We start from the raw sequence: 25,072 nt of genomic DNA on the forward strand, positions 1-25,072 counted from the left end.
AACCTAAAGAAGACCAAAAAAACTGCTAAGGACGAGCAGCAGTTCAATGCAAATGACTTTCTGCGGCGAAGAAGGTGGACAAGGTGGCTGTACAAAATCTGATGGCAGGTGTCAAGCGTGAGAGCCAGCAATTCGGATTTGGAAAAGCGAAAGCCTAACTGAATATTTTTCCTGAATTTTATACTAATTGAACTTGAAAAAGAAATTTAATTTGATTTTTTAAATAAACGATTTCACCGATTTACACGCGTTTTCCCTTGACCAAATTTTGACCGTATCACCCTTTAATTTTAATTATCAATTCTGCAGAATCCCTTCTTTTTATATGGGATTGAAGGATTTATTCGTCTTCATGGTGGGAAACAACAATATTCTATGGTGAATATCACCATGCTCACCACAAATATTTTCACAACGATGTCTCATCTCTAATGAGTGAAATTTTTTTGTTGGACTCAAATAAACCACTCAATTCATGATCCACACAGGGCATGTTAATAACAAACGAGGCGATAAAGAATACTGCCACCACCAACAACACCACCACAAAACCAGCCCCATGCAAAAGACTTAAGCATTTTTGTATGGAATGGTGAATAGTTTTGTTTTCGCTTCTCTGTCAATTAGTTTTCAATTAAAGTTAATCGAAGAGCATACGCGTTTTGATATACGATGTGAAATTCTAAATGCCAAATAAATACTGAAGTAGTTTGTTTTGGTTTTCAATCATATCTAAAATACCGGTTTAATAGAACGTGATTATCTCGCGAGTATTGTAAATAGTAGCTACACGTTTTTATGGGCCCTGTGAATGACGGAATAAAGACTCTGGTTGTTTAACTTGAAAAACACAAACAAAAAACTCAGCTGTAAAGTGACGAAGAGAAAAAAAGTGTTACTGCCTGCCGCATTCAAAGTGTCTATAGACGTCATTGTTGTATCGTCATAGTGTAGTAGCACATTACCAGCAGAGTCAACAACGCGAATTTTGTGTCTCTTTATTGAATGTTAGCTCTGCACATACGAGAGAAATACTATATTGTCAAGTGCGTGCGTGTTGTTTTTGTTTTTCGACCAAGTAACTGAGTAATCGTAAGTATCTCAACCTTACAAAAGAAACATATGAGTGGACATTGAGTAGACTGATGATTTTGGGGAGACATACATACATACCTTGATCATCATATGATTGATTGTTTGGCGGTTTTTATGTTATCAGTATCGCCGCGTAGAAATGATCTGTTAACTTAGATAACCCATAACCGGTTATTTTTATGTCTGACAATATAATCGACATCAATTACAGGTGGATTTAAATGCCATATTTCGATAGATGAACTCGGGAATCCCTCAACCGTTAAAAAACAAAATCAGAAAATATTAATGTAAGCACACACAGAGAACTTTTTTTGGCCAACCGTATGATTCGATCCCATATACTATTAGAATTTAAGCAATGGATTTTTTAGCTCAAACAATTGTTGCCTGGCATAACTGTGTTACGAGTATGTCAGTCAACAAAGTTGTTGGACAAATCAAAAGCGTAGTTGATAGCTTTCTTGTAGTTATCTGCATTGTGGCCGATATGTATTGCAACCAATTTTAGGTTGCTATCATTTCTAAACCGCTCGTCTGATAACTGATATATTCCAGTGACAGTCCATTGCATTGTTTACAAGCTTACAAAACCATTTTAATCTATTGCATTCAGAAATAAAGTTATTCCTGATGGAATTCAGAAATGATGATGTGATAGCTTTATATCTTGGTGGAAAAGCACAAGTGACTGTTAAACTTAATGCCGAATATTATCGGTAAAATATACTAAAACGGCATTGAAAATTTGGGTGGCAAAATATCTCGACTGCAAAATATGGACATTCTAACAGAATTCAGCATCTCAAAACGTGCCAACCACACTGTTAGAAAACTATGTTTTTCATATGTTCCGATATAATCAAAATGTGTTTCGGGCACAATTTTTAAACACAATATATTTAAGTGCAAACATGTAATGTTCCTAAAGTAACACTAAATGTTAATATGATAATATGTTAGAATATATTATGTTTGGGGCATGAATTTTTTATAAAAATAATGTGTGTGAATGTAAACATATAAATTTACAAATTTCGAGTAAACATATATATGTTGTGATATTTTATTCAGAGAGCGACAGGGAGAGAGAGTATAGAGAAAGAAATAGAGATGGAAACCGGGAGGGTTGACGAAAGATATCAACATAACACAAGGAGAGAATGAAAAGAGTGCAATTTCTGTGAAACCGCTTGTATGTTGTTTCGAAAAACTGTTTTATGATAAGTCTAAAAATTATTTAATTTAAATATTAGAATGATTATTCGGAGTAAAGAGTAATTCGGAACCAAGAGAATAGACATTTGAAAAAAAAACAAGTATAAACGGCCGTAAGTTCGGCCAGGCCGAATCTTATGTACCCTTCACCATGGATTGCGTCAATCGAATTACTTGGGTTGTGGTATCTTAATTCGTTTTCTAAATTGTGTGTTATTCCATACGTGGTATACATTAGACAAAAAAGTATGTGTAGGTAAGTCTACAAATAATTACGAATCGATATGGACTTTTGCACGGTACGTAGGGAGCCAGAATTGCAATATGGGGGTCGCTTGTATGGGGGCTATATACAATTATTGATATGGACCAATTTTTGTGTGATTGGGGATCGATTAATCTGAGGGCTATATATAACTATAGACCGATATGCACCTAGTTACGCATGGTTGTTAACGGCCATATACTAGCACAATGTACCAAATTTCAACTAACTCGGATGAAATTTGCTCCTCCAAGAGGCTCCAAAACCAAATCTCGGGATCGGTTTATATGGGGGCTATATATGATTATGGACTGATATGGACCACTTTTGGCATGGTTGTTAAATATCATATACTACCACCACGTACAAAATTTCAACCAGATCGGATGGAATTTGCTACTCCAAAAGGCACCGGAGGTCAAATCTGGGGATCGGTTTATATGGGTGCTATATATAATTATGGACTGATATGAACAAATTCCTGCATGGTTGTTGGATACCATATACTAACATCACGTACCAAATTTCAACCGAATCGGATGAAGTTTGCTCTTCCAAGGGGCTCCGGAGGTCAAATCTGGGGATCGGTTTATATGGGGGCTATATATAATTATGGACCGATTTCGACCAATTTTTGCATGGGAGTTTGAGGCCATATATTAACACCACGTACCAAATTTCAACTGAATCAGATGAATTTTGGTCTTCCAAGAGGCTCCGGAGGTCAAATCTGGTGATCGGTTTATATGGGGGCTATATATAATTATGGACCGATGTGGACCAATTTGTGCATGGTTGTTAGAGACCATATACTAACACCGTGTACCGGATCGGATGAAATTTGCTTCTCTTAGAGGCCTCGCAAGCCAAATCGGGGGATCGGTTTATATGGGGGCTATATATAATTATGGACCGATGTGGACCAATTTTTGCATGATTGTTAGAGACCATATACTAACACCATGTACCAAATTTCAGCCGGATCGGATGAAACTTGCTTCTCTTAGAGGCCTCGCAAGCCAAATCGGGGGATCGGTTTATATGGGGGCTATATATAATTATGGACCGATGTGGACCAATTTTTGCATGATTGTTAGAGACCATATATTAACACCATGTACCAAATTTCAGCCGGATCGGATGAAATTTGCTTCTCTTAGAGGCCTCGCAAGCCAAATTTGGGGGTCCGTTTATATGGGGGCTATACGTAAAAGTGGACCGATATGGCCCATTTGCAATACCATCCGACCTACATCAATAACAACTACTTGTGCCAAGTTTCAAGTCGATAGCTTGTTTCGTTCGGAAGTTAGCGTGATTTCAACAGACGGACGGACGGACGGACGGACGGACGGACATGCTCAGATCGACTCAGAATTTCACCACGACCCAGAATATATATACTTTATGGGGTCTTAGAACAATATTTCGATGTGTTACAAACGGAATGACAAAGTTAATATACCCCCCATCCTATGGTGGAGGGTATAAAAAAAAACAGCATGTGTTTTCGCCTTGAGAGCAGCATTTTATGTATGTGTGGACATGTGTTTTGTTTATCATTTTGGCATTATGGGCAAAATTTTTTTCTTGGTTCGTTAAAAGAAATCGGAACGTATGCTAACCACTACTCCACGTGGCCTACAAATGTATGTTTGTGTTAAATAATGTTATGTTTGCATGGGCTCGTGGGCGTTGCAAGCTATGCTATATAAATGTAACTTATAACGATAATTGTCTATTGGTGACTATAACAGCTACGTAGCCCAATGGTAGTGTGTTGGCTTACAAATTGCATGTTTCCCGGTTCAATTCTCTGTCCAGGCGAAAGGTAAAATTTAAAAAAAAAATAATAAAATTGAATAACTTCTTCAACATTATTTGTATTACAGAAAAAGGTGCCGAGAACTAAAAATTTCGTGGAAGTGAAAATTATGTGAGGGAATGAGCACAATCTCCTTGGGGAGAAAATTCTTCCAAGTATATAATATTTTTGGGCTCAAAATGCTTCCAAACATATAATATGTTCACATAAAACAAATATAATAATGTTTCGGCAATATCCAATAATATATGTGCTTCCTGCAAACATATGTTAGAGCTTCCTGGAACATATGTTAGAGAAGCGATTTTTGTTGAGGGTGCAAGAATGTAATAAAAATGAGGTTCCTCGCTTCACTTTTACCGTACAATGACCATTAAAATCGGATAACTTCGGCCGGGCCTAATCTTAAATACCCACCACCATGAATCAAATATTATAGTTTCCTTTTAAGGGGGTTTGACAAATATTCTCCCTAGCAGATCAGTTCAACTAGTACACTTCCCGAAGATTAAAGATTTTACCTATGTAGACTATATCAGATTCTGAACTTATAAGAACCATTTTTGTTTGATATTTAGAGGAATTATTAACATCTCTTGTAAGTATGCACAAAAATGATGAAATGACGCCTTGATATGAAGTCTTAAATCTGTAGGTTTTCAGCCACATTATTAAAATGACTACGAGAAGTAAAATCTGGAAATTTAACATTAATTTTCAAGAAATTTTTATGATCAGTGCGGTTTATATGGGGACTATATCAAAACCTGGACCGATATAGCACATCTTCTAACTTGACCTGCCTGCAGACAAAAGACGATTTTGTGCAAAATTTCAGTACGATGCTTCATTATTGATGACTGTAGCGTGATTACAACAACAACATATCCAGACAGACGGACATGGTTATATCGTCTTAGAATTTCTCCCTGATCAAGATTTTATATACTTTATATAGTCGGAAATCGATATTTCGATGTGTTACAAACGGAATGACAAACTTATTATACCCCCGTCACCATTCTATGGTAGTGGATCTCCCGATTTGACTTCTTGGGCTTCTAGGAAACCATTTTTTTTTATAAAATTTCCCCGAAATTTGGAAATCTAGAGCTATTTTAGGATCACAAGTAAATATGTCGAATGTGTGAAGTTTTGGTATGACCCCAAAATAGCACCGCAATCTTTATCCAAAATGTCGAACTGGAAATGTAAGGGGTATTTAGGTCCATAAGTATGCCAATTATTATGTGAATTGGTCCATCTTTTGGAATACCCACAATATAAACCGATTTCCCTGTTTGACCAAGAAGTAAGTTTTTTGATTTTACTTCCCGATTTAATTCATCGAATTTTCTTGCACGAGAAATTTATGATTCCTTTTCTAAGGATTCCTTCTTTATGCCAGAATGACAGATGTTAAGGTATCAATATCTAAAAGGCAAAAAACCAGAAAACGAGTTGCTCGAACTTTTCAATCATATGTTGTCTAACAAAATTTAAATAATTTAAAATACTTTATTTCCAGGATACTATAGACAATCAACACTCCACATCAACATCATTATCAACAACAAGACATTACAACTGAACACGACTTAAATTAGTGGGAATCTTCTAAAACAGCCGTCTTCATGAGACCTACAACAGAATTAAAGTATGCCGATGATGGCGACGATGACGACAACACCCTCTCACAGACTCAACAACCAAATCAAATCTCACTCGAACAAATTAAAAATGCAGAGCAACATCGGCAACAGCCACAAAGAATGAAAGAAAGCATAACAACGGTGGTTGGCAAGGCCAAATTCCCAATTCAGGACGATGAACAATTGGAGGCAAATGAAAAGGAACACTTGCTTGGCGGTCAAGTGCAACACCACCAATTGCAACCGCCGCATCAGCAATATCGTAGCAAAGAGCAACAACAACAACAACAAGCACGGCAACAAGTGCCAACAACAAACAGTGGCATAGTAGCACGTGTTAATTTCCACCCAGATGATCAAATGAAACACGACCAAGGTAAGGTACACTGAACAAAATAATTGTAATCTTATGAAAGTGTAGTTGTGGAACTTTTGAGATTGTAAACCAACCCTAATAAATTATGTTAGGTATAGGATCCGTAACTTTAAGCCCATGAAAACTATTTTGTTGATTGTGATACCACAAGTGATGGACTTCTATATCATCAATGAGTGCTGCCCAATTTTATATTGAGCTCAGTGATCAACCCTACCAACAGATTTGAGATGTTTCATTACAAAGAAGACATTCGGTGAATACTGGTTACAAATCACCCTCGGAGGTGTCCTCACTGGTGCTGAATAGTTCTACCACTGACTGGCCAAAAGAAGGCCCTCAAGTCGTTTGTCCGCAGAACTTCGGACCTTGTTGACTACTTATAAGGCCTAAGTAGTCAACAAGGTTCCTTTGTCCATACCCAAAGTTCTGTCGGCAAACGACTTGAGGGACTTTTTTCTACCGCGGAGCTTCAGACAATTTGAAGTGGCGTGGGAGACTACTTGGACTTGGCTTTTGAATGTGACCTCTAGAATCTTGGAATAGTTTATAGTCGGCATTGTTTCGCCAGCGACTCTGACATTGAACTGCCTGCGTATTTCTGTCGTCCATGTAGTGAATAGTGTGGCTGAGGAACTCCCTGTTTCACTCTTCGAGGCCTTGATTTCTTGTCTTTACATTCCTCGTACGACTGGCGCCCGCTAAGATAAATAAATCCCCAATGTTTGGTTTCTGCCGGTAGGGATGTATTTTCGATGTCTTCGAAGAGTCTGGCAAGTCAGATCGTATCGAATTCCTTCCGTATGTCAAGTACCACGAGGACCATTCTACGACATGGCTTGGGCTGGATGAGCCCTCTATTTATGTATGCTAGAATGACATGCAAATCTCTTGTCGTGCTGCGCACTTTACGCGATCCATGTTGATGCTAGACATCTGGAAAATTCTCCACCTGGCTGGAGAGGAATATTGCCTCAAGTGTCTTAGCTATTGGTGGGAGAAGGGAGATCGGTCTTCATGATTCACTCTCGCTCGAGTCTTTTGCTTCCTGGCCTCGGTAGTAGAATCAACCTACCGATTTTCCAGACATTGGATACAATGAACGATTCCAAGAACAAATTGGTGAAGTACTCAAGTCCCAGTATTCACAAATGCTTCAGCATTAGAAATTCCGAACACCTTGGATGGTTTTGCTCTGTTGATGACATTGAAATATTGGCCTGGGGTAAATTGTGGAGTGTCGCTGGCTCGGAGACCACCAATGCGACGAAGGTTCTCCTTTTCGCTCTATCACTCTCGGGATGGTCGACAAACTAACGGTTGAAAAATCTCGTGCATCTCTTTGTATCAGTCATTGTCACATCGATATAGATGACAGAGATCCCCTCGTCCCATATAGTAGGGTTCGTGAGGGCTCTCCCGGCATTAGCCCAGAAATGGCTTTCCGTTTCACTCCATTCACTTTCGGTTGATAAATCTCTCGCATCCCTTCGAATTAGTCACCGTTACATCGCCAAACGTATTGAATATCGCCTATCCCCATATAGTGGGATTAGAGAGTGCTCTCACTGTTGACCGTTATGGTGTAGGATATATAGCTTCAGTTAATCTAACCATGTGACTTTCTTTTCGTTGATAAAAGTTCGTTATTCATATGTTATGAAATCGGATGATCGGTTAATCGTGAGAATTATGGGGAGGTAGTTTGATTCCCAGTGAAATTATGGGTTGTCGGGACACGACATTTATCAGACCAGTCGACGCTAAGGAAATATCTGGCGGACTGTTGCAATCTCCCACAAATCTCGAGGTTTCTGCCGGTAAGGATGTGTTTTCGATGTCCTCAAAGAGTCTGGCAGGGCAGATCGTATCGAATTCCTTCCGTATATCAAGTACCACGAGGACCATTCTACGACACGGCTTGGGCTGGATTATGTATTTATGTATGCTAGAATGACATGCAAATCTCTTGTCGTGTCGTTGTTCCAAGAACAAGTTGGTGAAGTACTCAAGTCCCAGTATTCACCGATGCTTCAGCATTAAAAATACCGAGCACCTTGGATATTTTTGCTCTGTTGATGACAGAGAAATCGGATGATCGGTTAATTGTGAGAATTATAGGGAGGTAGTTTTATTCCCAGTGAAATAATGGGCTGTCGGGACACGTCATTTATCAGACCAGTCGACGCTAAGGAAATATCTGGCGAACTGTTGCAATCTCCCACAAATCTCGAGGATTCTGCCGGTAGGGATGTGTTTTCGATGTCCTCGAAAAGTCTGGCAAGACAGATCGTATCGAATTCCTTCCGTATGTCAAGTACCACGTGGACCATTCTACAACACGGCTTGGGCTGGATTATATATTTATGTATGCTAGAATGACATGCAAATCTCTTGTCGTGCTGTGCATTTTACGGGATCCATGTTGATGCTTGACATCTGGAAAATTCTCCATCTGGCTGGAGAGGAGCATTGCCTCAAGTGTCTTAACTATGGGTGAGAGAAGGGAGATAGGTATTCATGATTCACCCTTGCTCGAGTCTTTTGCTTCCTGGCCTCGGTAGTAGAATCAACCTACCGATTTTCAAGACATTGGATACAATGAGCGATTCCAAGGACAAATTGGTTAAGTACTCAAGTACCACTATTCACAGATGCTTCAGCATTAGAAAATTCCGAGCACCTTGAATGGTTTTGCTCTGTTGATGACATTGAAATTTTGGGCTGGGGTAAATTGTGGAGTGTCGCTGGCTCGGAGACCACCAATGCGACGAACAGTTCTCCTTTTCACTCGATCACTTTCGGGATGGTCGACATACTGTCGGTTGAAAACATCTCGTGCATCTCTTAAATCAGTCACCGTCACATCGTCCAAGGTTGCAAAGATCCCCTCGTCCCATGTAGTAGGGTTCAAGAGGGCTCTCTCAGATGCTTTAGCTTTAGCACAGAAATTCCGTCGTGGCCCATCGCCTTATATGGTTTTGTTCTGTTGAGGACATTGGTAACTTGGGCTTCGGTAAATTGTGGAGTGAATGCTAAGAATGGCTGTGGAGTGAATGCGAAGAATGGCTGTCCTTTTCGTTCTATCACTCTCGGGGTGGTCGCAAAACTGTCATTAGGGAAATCTCATGCATCTCTTTGGATCAGTCATCATCATATCGCCAAACATGACTGAGATCCCATTCGGCCATGTCGTGGGGTTCGAGACGGCTCTCACTGTTGATCACAACGTACCTGCGCCTGTGCCTAGATTAAATTACTTCCGGTGCTTTAACCATGTGTTTCGCTTGTGTTCGTCGTAATGCTGGTGACACTTCAAGTGGAATCGGTCAGAACTCAATGACAATATACCACTGTGGTATCACAATGGACTGAACGGTCTGACCGAACATTGTGCTCGTACACTGTCTTACTAATCTCTTGATTCAGTTTCCTGCTGTTAGGGACGGTGGCGTTTATCACGCTCGTCCGCGAATTCCACTGCTTCTGCTAGGAAGTTGGGTCTCACCTGAGCAATTCGACCAGCGGATATGAAGCGAGAGCCGAGCGAGAGAGAAGTTCACCGCTGTGGTATCACAATGGACTGAATAGTCTAAGTGAGCCTGAAACATAGGACGACCGAACACCAAAGAGTTTTTCAGCGGTGGATTATCCCACCTCAGTAATGCTGGTGACATTTCTGAGGGTTTCAAAGCTTCTCTAATTGGTTTCACTGCAATGTGGAACGCCGTTCGAACACGGCTATAAAAAGGAGTGCCCTTGTCATTGACCTTAACATGGAATCGGACAGCACTCAGTGATAAGAGAGAAGTTCACCAATGTGGTATCACAATGGACTGAATAGTCTAAGTGAGCCTGATACATCGGGCTGCCACCTAACGTAACCTATGGGGACGTAGTTTGATTCCCAGTGAAATGATGGGCTGTCGGGACACGTCATTTATCAGACTAGTCGACGCTAAGGAAATATCTGGCGAACTGTTGCAATCTCCCACAAACCTCGAGGAGCCCTCTTCGTCGACCATGTGGAGCCATCAATTTTCTATGCCTCTCTGCTCATTACCCACGAGAGATTGTCAAAGTTCATGGTGGGCATTAAAGTCTCCAAGTACCAGTCGGTTATGCCCATACAACTGCTACTCAATGAGTGGAGCATCTCGGGGTTGCTAGCGTCTGGCACAAGCCAGCTAGGTTTATACTGCACGCAATGGTGCAATATGAAAGTCCGGTTTCCATCTCAATTCCTTGTGCGAACCTTACGTAGCGCATTGTATCCACTACAATGACGCAAGCTACAGACGACATTCAGCTTCACATCCTGATTCGCTTCCGATTCATACAATCTCACTAATCTTACCCTTGAGCCCGTTACAATTAAAAATACATACCAGAGATGGTCTGTATCAAACTTTTTTAGGTTTGCGACTGTCGCAAAGTTGTAAACGTCGTAAACGTCACATACGCGTCGTAAATGTAGAAAAAGTAACAAAAGTCGCTAACGGAAAATACTTTAGTCGCGTCAGTTAGGCAGCGAATTCGATGATATCCAAGACGATGGTATGTGCGAAGAAGTTTCAATTCTTAGGAATGTTCACAATTTTCGGTTTTAGTCCCCACATTTTCCCTATTGCCTTTTGCACGAGTAGAGGGTAACCGTGGATTTTCTCGTCCTTTCTTAGCTTTAAGTTCAGTCTCCTGTCCAATATAACCCCAAGGTATTTTGCACACTCACCAACGGGAATTTCGATACCACCTAAGAAAATAGGTTTGACCATGGGAAAACTTTCACAAATTTCTGGAGAAACTCACAACGAATGCTGCCAAACTAAATTAAAAAAAGTTCAGGATTTCTTCTATTCAAAATTTGGTTTTCTATAGTAGGTTTACGACTTTTGCGACATACGTATTATACCGTCGCAAATGTATGTCGCAAAAATCACAGTTTGTGACAGGCCAACCCCGATACACACTTTCCCAAACTGATCCAACAATATTCGATGTTAGATGTTACGACGGAGAATATTGTTGTGCGGGAGATGTCGTGGGGATCATGTAGTCGGACGATCCATTGCTATTGTCCTTGGCACAGCATCCTGCCACGTAGTCACTATGACTATACTCCCGCAACGATTTTAGGCCGGTACTGTTTGTGAAGTGCGAATTGTAGTCAATCTGGTTCCGGCCGGAACCGTGACATCGCTAGCCGTCACAGTATTCCTTAGCGGATTTTTTGGCTTCCCATTAGATGAGAAGCCCATCGCTATGGTTATATTTACACACTTACGGTAGTTCTGTCAATTGGTAGATTGCTACACTAGGGTTCCCCAATCCCGAAATGTCAATCTTTTGTATTCCTTTCCCATTATTTTTCCTCCGTGTTACAATAATACTCTGAGTCTTGGTTGGCGGTTGCATCATAGTGACATCGAAACCCACACAACAGCTTGGGCAAACAAAACTTTCTTCGCTAGGGGCGGTTTGGAATCTCTCCGACGAGAAAAAAAGGGTTAAGTAATTTTTCTTTGGTTGCAAATTTGTGGTTAAACTTACAGGTACCATGGATTACTGCATGTTCAAGAGTCCTTCTTCAATGTTATGTTTGCATTTTGTAGTGGTGTGTTTGTAGTGGTGCAGAAGGACTCTTTGCCATTTCTTTCTTAACTGTAACAATCCCGAGTAAAATAAGTCCTTACAGCTCATTCATTCACGTATGGCATAGATGTAGAACTTGCACTTGCAGATCTCTATTTCGTTGTTGTATTCGAAGACACTTGAAAACTCACTGACCTACATATAAAAGTCTTGTTGAGAAATTTCCAACGAATTTCGCTTGAACGAAAGGTAAAAGCTTTTAGAGGTAATCCAATATTTATTTCTTCTTGAATGGGTGAAAAGTTCAACAAGTTTCGCCGTTGACATTGAATTCGTAATTTAAGATGAGTTGAACTATTGAGTTTTTGGAGAAAAAATTTTCACGATCCTATGTCCATGTTATTTTTGTTGCCTACTTTTAAAAAAAAAAATCTCAATTTTATTGTAATGAACTAAAAAATCTTAATTGAATATATCAATATTCCATCAAAGTTAACAACCGTTTTTTCTTTATTTTATCGTTCAAAATTTTTATTTTGTTCTTCATATGATGCGGATGCTGGCCATGTTCCCATCCATCTATCCATGCATAGCCTGTTGTCTGTTTCCATTTAAATCTGCTGTTTTCGCTGAAAACTATGCTGAATATGCGAATCAGAAAATATGCAGATTTTTACCAGCTTAAATTTTATTGTAGTCATTTTCCTCGACGTTGTCGTCGTGATCATCATTGTTGGTGATGTTGTTGTTAGTAAAGCCTTTTTTTCTTTTCTATGTAAGTTCGTCAACTGAAAAATGCATTGCAGCAACATCCTTTTGGGACCGGATAAAGGGGTGTTGTTTGTTTGTGTTGATGATGATTTGTAGACCAACTTAAATCGAAAATTTTTAAATCACAATCCCAAGAGATTTGTAGTCTGGAGTAATGCGCCGTCCAGACTATAAGTTTATCCGGAGGACAGTGCTCGTGTCGAACATATCCCAGATGTTGGCCACACTATATGCAAAGTCTGATGGCATAATCGATACTGCTGCTTATTAATGGTATCGATAACAAATTTATCGAATATTTAGACATCGCCGACAATTCGTAACGATGGGTCATATGTAAGATTATTTTTAAACACAAACATTCCGTCCGGATAAACTTATAGTCTGGACGGCGCACTATACAATTTGCAACAATCCCCTTTCAATCTTTAGAAAATAATTGAGACAAGATGCCTGATATGTACAACAAGTAAATCTCTATATTTTTTAAGCCGATCTTCATACAAAGTTAATGGGGACATAATAAAGGGTGATACGGTAGAAATTTGGTCAATATAAACTTGACGTATTTCTTTCAATTTTGCATTTAAAAAACCTGAACACCCCTCATTTTGAAGGTTTGTGTGTGTAGAATGTTGCTTCTATTTTGATTTTGGAATTCACTCTTCAGTTGTCAAAATGCCGTCCAAGCAAGAAGAGCTGCGTAACAAAATTTTGCTCGCGCATCGCGAAAATCCGAGCTACTCGCACGCAAAGCTGGCAAAATCGCTAAAAGTTGCCAAATCAACCGTTACAAATGTAATTAAAGTGTTTGGGGACCGTTTGTCGACTGCCAGGAAGTCTGGATCGGGGGGAAATCGAAAACCGGAGGCCGCTGAGACGACAAAGAGAGTTGCCGGTAGTTTCAAGCGAAACCCTAACCTCTCTCTCCGAGATGCCGCAAATAAGCTGGGTGTATCGTCTACAACCGTGCATCGAGCCAAAAAACGAGCGGACTATCGACTTACAAGAAGCTAGTGACTCCAAATCGCGATGATAAACAAAATACGGCGGCCAAAGCGCGATCCCGGAGGCTGTACACGACGATGCTGACGAAGTTTGGCTGCGTGGTAATGGACGACGAAACCTACGACAAAGCTGACTACAAGCAGCTTCCGGGACAGGAGTTTTATACGGCAAAAGGAAGGGGAAAGGTAGCAGATATTTTCAAGCACATAAAACTGTCAAAGTTCGCAAAGAAATATCTGGTTTGGCAAGCCATCTGTACCTGTGGCTTGAAAAGCAGCATTTTCATAGCTTCCTAAACTGTCAACCAAGAAATTTACGTGAAAGAGTGTTTGAATAAACGTCTGCTGCCTTTCCTGAAGAAACACGGTTGTTCCATACTGTTTTGGCCGGATTTGGCATCTTGCCATTACGGTAAAAAGGCCATGGAGTGGTACGCCGCCAACAACGTGCAGGTGGTTCCCAAGGACAAGAACCCTCCCAACATGCCAGAGCTCCGTCCAATTGTGAAATACTGGTGGGGGGGGGGGGTGAGGGGGGGTATAATACGATGATAAAACATATCCGTCAGCCTGTCTGTCCATTGTAATCACGCACAGAAAAACCATGTTTGGACATGGTTGCCGCATCCACTTAATGCTGATCCAGAGTATGTAATTGTCGCGAAAACCATGTATATGGTCTTTGTAAAAATAATTTTCGAGCGGAGAAAAATATATGTTGACAACAAGCATTTAAATGGTTCTCAAATGTCGCAAACATGTTCTATTATTTAAATGATAGAATTTGAGACCATTACATGGTCGGGAAAATTATGTACTTGACCATTCAAATTGTTTACTTTTTTGCAGAGAAAAAAGTATTTTTATAGGTTACGTATAGACATGTCAAGAACCATTACATGGCCATAAAGACCATGTACATTGTTTTCGTGACCATTTAATTTTTTATCTTTTTTGCAGCGAAAATAATTTTATAAAAACAATGAGCAGGTACACACGATTTTCATTTTGCGCGTCAGTCGTGTGTTGATTGTTTCTTGGAATGGACGGAGAATACGGAATTATTGTGTTTTGTGTTAATTTATTTATTCAGAAGTGGCACGTGGTTTGTGTGAACACAAAAAAGGAAAGTGTAATTGAATACATGTACCTGTTTTTGTTCTGCATTTTGATATATGGTATAATTTGTTTTTATTTGCAGTTATATGATGTCTGCGTTGGTACATTTGATGGGCACGAAGTAAATATGGAATAAGTACTTATTGTTGACATTGAACCAAAATAGAGTACGTAAAAATATGTGATGTTTGCTTATCTGTATTATAAATACAGATAAACAATGAATTAGTTCATAAATAAATAAAAACAAATAAATAAAGTTAATTTTGTGTTTTCTTTTCTCAAGTGGCGTCCTTTTTTCGACGACGAAAAAAGTTTTTTCATAAAGATCAAAACATTTTAGATTGTGACCATGTTCTTTTATCTGGAAGAAAAACATTTTTGACGAATACCATAACATTTTAGATCGCGACCATTGTCTTTTAATGGAAACAAAATTCTTTCAATATAATAACATTTCAGATGAGGACAATTTTATTTTTCTTAAAACCATGTTCACTGAGCCAACATGGTTAGAGGTGAAAATTTTACATGGTCGCCGCAAAAACAGCTCCTATCATATTATTTTGCTCTTCGAATATGATTGTGATAATCATGTTTCTTCTCTGCGTGATCTCACAACAGCCTACAATGCGAAATTGGGATTTATCGATGCAGGTTTTGATATAGCCCCCATACAAACCGATCCCCCGATTTGGCGTCTTAATCATCTATACACCGCAAATTTTATGCGGTTTGCGTTTATTAAAAAATCAAGAAGTATGTAATGTCCTTAAATTGTGTAAATATGATTATGTTTTGGTATAGCCTCATATATACCGATCTCCCGATGAGTTCTTAATAGTAAGTATTGGTCCATATTTTGGTGAACAAACGTGAGAGTAGTTTCTAAAAGTGGACTGTAGTTAATTTTTGTTAACTCCCAGAGTTGTTAATGTAGAAGCCAAGACCAGTAACCAAAAAGTAAAGAAACAGAAACAAACAACAGTTTTCAAGATTCAGTATACAGATTTATTGCTGTTGCTCTCGATGATGCTTCTTACCGTCTTCGATGAAGATGTACAAGTGAAGTTGAGAATTTTAACAATAGTCTAATAGAGCAATGTTAGTTAAACAATTCAGTAATGAAAAGGACAACTAAAGGGTGATTCTTTTGAGGTTAGGATTTTCATGCATTAGTATTTGACAGATCACGTGGGATTTCAGACATGGTGTCAAAGAGAAAGATGCTCAGTATGCTTTGACATTTCATCATGAATAGACTTACTAACGAGCCACAACGTCGAATTTTCAGTGAATGGGCCCTAGAAAAGTTGGCAGAAAATCCGCTTTTTTATCGACAAATTTTGTTCAGCGATGGCTACGTAAATAAGCAAAATTGCCGCATTTGGAGTGAAGAGCAACCAGAAGCCGTTCAAGAACTGCCCATGCATCCCGAAAAATGCACTGTTTGGTGTGGTTTGTACGCTGGTGGAATCATTGGACCGTATTTTTTCAAAGATGCTGTTGGACGCAACGTTACGGTGAATGGCGATCGCTATCGTTCGATGCTAACAAACTTTTTGTTGCCAAAAATGGAAGAACTGAACTTGGTTGACATGTGGTTTCAACAAGATGGCGCTACATGCCACACAGCTCGCGATTCTATGGCCATTTTGAGGGAAAACTTCGGAGAACAATTCATCTCAAGAAATGGACCGGTAAGTTGGCCACCAAGATCATGCGATTTGACGCCTTTAGACTATTTTTTGTGGGGCTACGTCAAGTCTAAAGTCTACAGAAATAAGCCAGCAACTATTCCAGCTTTGGAAGACAACATTTCCGAAGAAATTCGGGCTATTCCGGCCGAAATGCTCGAAAAAGTTGCCCAAAATTGGACTTTCCGAATGGACCACCTAAGACGCAGCCGCGGTCAACATTTAAATGAAATTATCTTCAAAAAGTAAATGTCATGGACCAATCTAACGTTTCAAATAAAGAACCGATGAGATTTTGCAAATTTTATGCGTTTTTTTTAAAAAAAAAGTTATCAAGCTCTTAACAAATCACCCTTTATTTTAATTCATTTAAGCAAATCTATTGTTGTAGAATGGATAAAAAATAGGGTTGCCGTTTGGCTGGTTTTAAAGATAATTCATTACAATTCTATAGTTCGTTTATATAGTAGATAATTCAATAATAAATTTAAATAAATAATTCATAATTTGAATAAATAATAAACTTGTTGAACTAGATTCAACATTTGGTATTGCCCCCATATAAACAATATAACTTCTTGAGCCGACAGACATACCAAGGCATATTTAGGTCTGTAAAAGGGTTTGCCGAATATGATGTGAATCGGTCCATGTTTGGTATCGCCCCAACAGAGATCGTTCTTCAGAATAACATGTCTCACATCAGTGGACATACACCTGAGTTAGTAGTCGCTTGGCTAGGTCTCGCACTCTCTGCCTCTGTCCATCCATGAACTCTGTGTTGCTTGGCTAGGTCTCGAATCACTTCTTCATCGAGATAGTTAACTCTTTTCCTAGTAAATGTGGGGCAGTGAAGAAGATAGTGTTCGAAGGTCTCATCATTGTCAAAACACGCCCTACATGCACCATCCTCTGCTGCCCCTATTCGATACAGATGTGCTATCCATTTTAGGTACCCGATCATTATTCGCATGGTTCTCCCGACTGTCATCCAACTCTCCTTGTGTATTTCCTTGTGTTCTTTCTCGCCTTCACGTTCCCTCTTATTCCGCCATGTCCTAGTTCGCATATTAAGCGGATCCTGCCGTATTCCAAGTATTCATTGATGATGATTTTGCATTCCAATCACGGTTGCCACAGTTGGTAAAACTCTACCAAAAATGGTAGACTTTTTACTGTTTGGTAGATTAGTAGAATTTGTGATAAGAGGTACTTCACAAATGTCCTTTAGAAATAAAATTTTGACAAAATTTTCTATAGATATAAAATTTTGAGAAAATTTTCTATGGAAATAAAATTTTCTATAGAAATAAAATTTTGAGAAAATTTTCTATAGAAATAAAATTTTGAGAAAATGTTCTACAAAATAAAATTTTGAGAAGATTTCCTATAGAAATAAAATTTTGAGAAAAATTTATACAAAAATAAAATTTTGGCAAAATGTTCTATAAAGATAAAATTTTGAGAAAATTTTCTATAGAAAATTTCTTGAGAAAATTTTATATAGAAAAAACAAGTAAGGAAAGTCTAAAGTCGGGCGGGGCCGACTATATTATACCCTGCACCACTTTGTAGATCTAAATTTTCGATACCATATCACACCCGTCAAATGTGTTGGGTGCTATATATAAAGGTTTGTCCCACATACATATATTTAAATATAACTCGATCTGGACCGAATTAGATAGACTTCTACTAAATCTATAGACTCAAAATTTAAGTCGGCTAATGCACTAGGGTGGAACACAATGTTAGTGAAAAAATATGGGAAACATTTAAATCTGAAGCAATTTTAAGGAAACTTTGCAAAAGTTTATTTATGATTTATCGCTCGATATATATGTATTAGAAGTTTAGGAAAATTAGAGTCATTTTTACAACTTTTCGACTAAGCAGTGGCGATTTTACAAGGAAAATGTTGGTATTTTGACCATTTTTGTCGAAATTAGAAAAACATATATATGGGAGCTATATCTAAATCTGAACCGATTTCAACCAAATTTGGCACGCATAGCAACAATGCTAATTCTACTCTCTGTGCAAAATTTCAACTAAATCGGGGTTAAAAATTGGCCTCTGTGGTCATATGAGTGTAAATCGGGCGAAAGCTATATATGGGAGATATATCTAAATCTGAACCGATTTCAACCAAATTTGGCACGCATAGTTACAATGCTAATTCTACTCCCTGTGCAAAATTTCAACCAAATCGGAGTTAAAAATTGGCCTCTTTGGGCAAATGAGTGTAAATCGGGCGAAAGCTATATATGAGAGCTATATCTAAATCTGAACCGATTTGGCTGGTATTTTGAATGTTTTTCGAGACCCATAAAATATTCGGATGTACGGAATTTGAGGAAGATCGGTTGATATACACGCCAATTATGACCAGATCGGCGAAAAATATATATGGCAGCTATATCTAAATCTGAACCGATTTTTTCCAAAATCAATAGGGATCGTCTTTGAGCCGAAACAGGACCCTATACCAAATTTTAGGACAATCGGACTAAAACTGCGAGCTGTACTTTGCACACAAAAATACATCAACAGACAGACAGACAGACAGACAGACGGACAGACAGACGGACAGACAGACGGACAGACAGACGGACAGACAGACGGACAGACAGACAGACGGACATCGCTAAATCGACTCAGAATTTAATTCTAAGCCGATCCGTATACTAAAAGGTTGGTCTATGATTACTCCTTCTTGGCGTTACATACAAATGCACAAACTTATTATACCCTGTACCACAGTAGTGGTGAAGGGTATAAAAATGTTGGCAAAATGTTCTAGAAATACAACTTTTCGCAAAATGTTCTCTAGTAATAACATTTTGCCAAAAATGTTTCTATAAAAATAAAAGTTTGAAAAAAAAAAAAATTCTACAGAAATAAAATTTTGGTAAAATTTTCTATAGAAATTAAATTTTGAGAAAATTTTCTATAGAAATTAAATTTTGACAAAATTTTCTATAGACATAAAATTTTGAGAAAATTTCCTATAAAAATAAAATTTTGAGAAAATTTCCTATAGAAATAGAATTTGGAAAAATTTTGTAAAAAAATAAAATAAACATTTTTATATAGAAATAAAATTATGAGACAATTTTCTATAGAAATAAAATTTCGACAAAAAATTTTCTCTAAAAATACAATGTTGAGAAAAATTTTCTATAGAAATAAAATTTTGAAAAAATTTTAGAAAAAAAATGTTGGCAAAATGTTCTAGAAATAAAACTTTTCGCAAAATGTTCTATAGAAATAAAATTTTGCCAAAAACGTTTCTATAAAAACAAAAGTTTGAAAAAAAATTCTACAGAAATAAATTTTTGGTAAAATTTTCTATAGAAATTAAATTTTGAGAAAATTTTCTATAGAAATAAAATGTTGAGAAAACTTTCTATAGACATAAAATTTTGAGAAAATTTCCTATAGAAATAAAATTTTGAGAAAATTTTCTATAAAAATAAAATAAAAATTTATATAGAAATAAAATTTCGACAAAATTTTCCTCTAGAAATAAAATTTCGACAAAAATTTCCTCTAGAAATAAAATTTCGACAAAAATTTCCTCTAGAAATAAAATTTTGAGAAAATTTTCTATAGAAATAAAATTTTGAAAAAATTTTCTATAGAAAAAAATATTGGCAAAATAAAACTTTTTGCTAAATGTTTTATAGAAATAAAATTTTGCCAAAAATGTTTCTATAGAAATAAAATTAAAAAGAAATCTACAGAAATAAAATTTTGGTAAAATTTTCTATAGAAATTAAATTTTGAGAATAATTTCCATAGAAATAAAATTTTGAGAAAATTTCCTACAGAAATAAAATTTTGGCAAAATTTTCTATAGAAATAAAATTTTGAGAAAATTTTCTATAGAAATAAAATTTTGCCAAAATTGTTTCTATAGAAATAAAATTTTGCCAAAATTGTTTCTATAGAAAGAAAATTTTGCCAAAATTGTTTCTATAGAAATAAAATTTTGAAAAAATTGTTTCTATAGAAAATAAAAGAAAAAAATTTACAGAAATAGAATTTAAGAAAATTTTTCTATAGAAATAAAATTTTGAGAAATTTTTCTATAGAAATAAAATTTTGAGAAAATTTTCTATAGAAATTACATTGTGAAAAAATTTTCATTAGAAATAAAATTTTGAGAAAATTTTCTATAGAAATAAAATTTTGAGAAAATTTTCTATAGAAATAAAATTTTGAGAAAATTTTCTATAGAAATAAAATCTTGACAAAATATTCTATAGAAATAAAATTTTGTGAAAATTGTTTCTATAGAAATAAAATTTTCATAAAAATTTCTATAGAAATCCAATTTTCAAAAAAATGTCTATAGAAATAAAATTTTGACGAAATTGTTTCTGTAGAAATATTTGTTGTTTTGATCTCAACTTAAAACCATGCGTTGACTAAAGAATAGCTTAACCAATAGAGGAAAAGTATATTTAGCAAATTTATTTGGGAATTGCCCTATAGACTGCAAGATGGTTGGATGGACGGTCACATTCCTCTTCAGCATCCTCTACTTGCAGCGAAACTATCAACCAATTATCAGATGAAATGCGGGTATTTCACTAGACCCAAAGTAAATTATTCTCGAACCTCCCGAAAAAAGGTCTTCGATAATTGACTTTGCGACTTTGTAAACAAATTTTCTATACAAATAAAATTATGAGAAAACTTTCTACGGATCAAAAATTTTGACAAAATTTTTTATAGAATTAAAATTTTGAAAAAATTTTCTATAGAAATAAAATTTTGAGAAAATTTTGTACAGAAATAACATTTTCAGAAAAATTTTTATAGAAATAAAATGTTGACAAAATTTTCTATACAAATAATTTGAGAAAATTTTGTACAGAAGTAAAATTTTGAGAAAACGTTTTATAGAATTAAAATGTTGACAAGATTTTCTATACAAATAAAATTTTTACTAAATTTTCTATTGAAATAAAATTTGAGAAAATATGAGAAAAAATTTTGACAAAATTTTCTGTAGAAATAAAATTTATACAAATTTTTTTATAGAAATAAAATTTATAAAAAATGTTCAATAGAAAAAAAATAAAAAAAAATTACAGAAATAAAATGTTTTAGCAAATTTTGTGTAGAAATACAATTTTGGCAAAATTTTCTATAACAAAAAATTTACAGGAATAAAATTTTGAGCAAAATTTTCTGAAGAAATCCATTTTTAGCTTAATTTTCTGAAAAAATTTTGACAAAATTTTTTATAGGAATAAAAGTTTGCCAAATTTTCTATTTAAGTAAAATTATGAAAGATAAATTTTTAAATTCTTGAGATTTTTGGTAGCATTTTCTTCACATTTAGGTAGATTAATTTTGGCGTGAGTGGAAACCATGATTCCAAGACGGTTCACAATCGAACCGTAATGTCTGCTAGTGGTTTCAGGGTCCGCTGGTAATGTGTGAAAATGTTCACGTTTTGTGGCCTCGCGATATTTCCGAGCTATTTTACACATGCCGTATTGCATTTTTGTTAACTAACCGCAATACTGATATTTTTAGGAGCTACTTTTAACCATATAACAATTTAAGCTATTCCTGCAATGACCGATTTGGCGGCCATGGTTAAAACATGTACGCTACAAAGCATTTCCGGTTCCTTTTTTAATTTCATAGATGTGTATGAGTGTGTGTGTTTGTTTTTGAGGGTATTTCCTCTTTCTTATATCGAAAGCTTCTTGTTAAAGCAATTATTTCTTTTTTCTGGGTTCCCTTATTTGTGGCAGTATCATGACAAAGATTCCGTCTTCAGTTTCTTTTTCGATTGTCTATACCATGTCATGACTTTATATGGATTCTTAATAATGATGACGATTTAACATGGAGTGGATCTTCCTCATTGTCTGCCTCTGTGTGGAGGACAAAAGGTATTAAAATTTGGCTTATTTAAAGTATGTATGGCAAGTAATGCAAAAAAATGGAAAAGCTAAAGGAGAATGTTCATATAAATCTTAGTCTTTCTTCATGGGATTTTCGAAAAAAGGGACAACATGTAAAAATATATTGCCAAAGGAAATTTGGAAAATTTTACGCTTATATTTATGGATTCGAAGAAGGAATTTTTCGCATAATTGGCATGCATTAAAAGTCGGGTGAATGGACAAAAATAAAAGGACAATAAACATTTTTTTTTTGAATGGTAGGAAATCTTGAAAAGTATCTGAGAAGGTAGATAAGTTGCATAGCCATATCGAGGGATTCAAATATTTGATTGCAGTTTCGATTGGTGTTGTCCTCGTTAAAGTTTTTTTCGTATTCGACGGAGGAAATTTTAGCGTAACGATTCTCCAAATAAAATCTTGACAAAATTTGCTATAGAAATAAATTTTCACAAAAACTTTTATAGAAATAAAATTTTGACAAAACTTTTTGTGGAAATAAAATTTTGACAAAATTTTCTGTGGACATAAAATTTGGACAAAATTTTCTATTTGAAAAAATTTTCTAAAGAAATAAAAATTTTTACAACATTATGTATAGAAATTACGTTTTGACAAAATTTTCTATAGAGATAAATTTGTATAAAATTTCCTATAGAAATTTTGAGAACATGTTTAAAAAAATTTCTATAGAAATAAAATTTTGACAAAATTTTCTGTAGAAATAAAATTTTGACAAAATTTTCTATAGAAATAAAATTTTGAAAAAAAATTTCTATAGAATTATAATTTTGAAAAAAATTCTTTAGAAATAAAATGTTGACAAAATTTTCTATAGAAATAAAATTTTAACAAAATTTTCTATAGAAATAAAATTTTGAGAACATTTTCTATTAAAGTAAATTTCGACAAAATTTTTTATAGAAATAAAATTTTGACAAAATTTTCTGTGGAAATAAAATTTTGACAAAATTTTCTAGAGAAATAAAAAAAAAATTTATAGAAATAAATTTTTGACAAAATTTTCTGTAGAAATAAAATCTTGACAAAATTCGATACAGAAATAAAATTTTGACAAAATTTTTTATGGAAATACAATTTTGACAAAATTTTCCATAGAAATAAAATTTTAAGAAAATTTACAATAGAAATAAAATTTTAAGAAAATTTTCTATAGAAATAAAATTTTGAGAAGATTTTCTATAGAAATAAATTTCGACAAAATTTTCTATAGAAACAAAATTGACAAAATTTTCTGTGGAAATAAAATTTTGACAAAATTTTCTATAGAAATAAAATTTTGAAAAATATCTCTATAGAAATAAAATTTTGACAAAATTTTCTGTAGAAATAAATTTTTGACAAAACTTTCTGTAGAAATAAAATTTTGACAAAATTTTCTATAAAAATAAAATTAAAAAAAAAATCTATAGAAATAAAATGTTGACAAAATTTTCTATAAAAATAAAATTTTGAAAAAAAATTCTATAGAAATAAAATGTTGACAAAATTTTCTATAGAAATAAAATTTTAACAAAATTTTCTAAAAAAAAATTATAGAAATAAAATTTCGACAAAATTTTTTATGGAAGGTTTTGGGCTGAGTGAATTCCCGAATTTATTCTGATAGTTTTTTGATAGTTTTGCTGCAAGTAGTAGATGCTGATGAGGAATGTGGTTATTCCGAAACAGCTGTACATCCAACCATCTTGCAGTCTATAGGGCTTTGCCCAAATAAATTTGACAAGCGTACTTTTCCTCTGCTGGTTAAGCTACACTTGTAGTTTAGTCAATGCATGGTTTTAAGCTGAGATCAAAAACAACAATAATGAAATAAAATTTTAACAAAATTTTCTATAGAAATAAAATTTTGACAACATTTTCTATAGAAATAAAATGTTAAAAACATTTTCAATAGAAATAAAATATTAAGAAAATTTTCTATGGAAATAAAATTTTGAGAACATTTTCTATAGAAAAAAATTTCGAAAAAATTTTCTATAGAAATAAAATTTTAAGAACATTTTCTTTAGAAATAAATTTCGACAAAATTTTCTATAGAAACAAAATTTAGAAAACATTTTCTATAGAAACAAAATTTTGAAGAAATCTTCTATAGAAATAAAATTTTTACAAAATTTTGTATAGAAATGAAATTTTGACAAAATTTTCTATAGAAATAAAATTTAGAAAAAATTTTCTATAGAAATGAAATTTTGACAAAATTTTCTATAGAAATAAAATTTTAACAAAATTTTCTATAAAAAAAATTTCGACAAAATTTTCTATAGAAATAAAATTTAGAAAAAATTTTCTATGGAAATAAAATTTTGAATAAATCTTCTATAGAAATAAAATTTGACAAAATTATAGAAATAAAATTTTGAAAAAAAAAAATCTATAGAAACAAAATTTTTACAAAATTTTCTATTAAATTCTTTAAAAAAAAATTCTATAGAGATAAATTTGTATACAATTTCCTATAGAAATGAAATTTTGACAACATTTTCTATAGAAATAAAATT

The 25,072-nt window shown here is 35.0% G+C and overlaps 1 protein-coding gene across 1 annotated transcript in view; it reads left to right on the plus strand.

Annotated features, from left to right (window-relative positions):
- Positions 1–594: 594 nt before the first annotated feature.
- The window catches only part of Nha2 (Na[+]/H[+] hydrogen antiporter 2), a 328,883-nt gene continuing 304,405 nt past the window's right edge, over positions 595–25,072 (plus strand). Inside the window, exons 1-2 of the mRNA XM_075290150.1 lie at positions 595–1,092; positions 5,932–6,431. Coding sequence (XP_075146265.1) covers positions 6,038–6,431 — 394 coding nt within the window. The 5' untranslated portion in view covers positions 595–1,092; positions 5,932–6,037. The remainder of the gene's footprint in view (positions 1,093–5,931; positions 6,432–25,072) is intronic.

This window comes from Haematobia irritans, chromosome 1 (assembly GCF_050003625.1).
Source record: "Haematobia irritans isolate KBUSLIRL chromosome 1, ASM5000362v1, whole genome shotgun sequence".
In the NCBI taxonomy this organism is placed as follows: Eukaryota; Metazoa; Arthropoda; class Insecta; order Diptera; family Muscidae; genus Haematobia; species Haematobia irritans.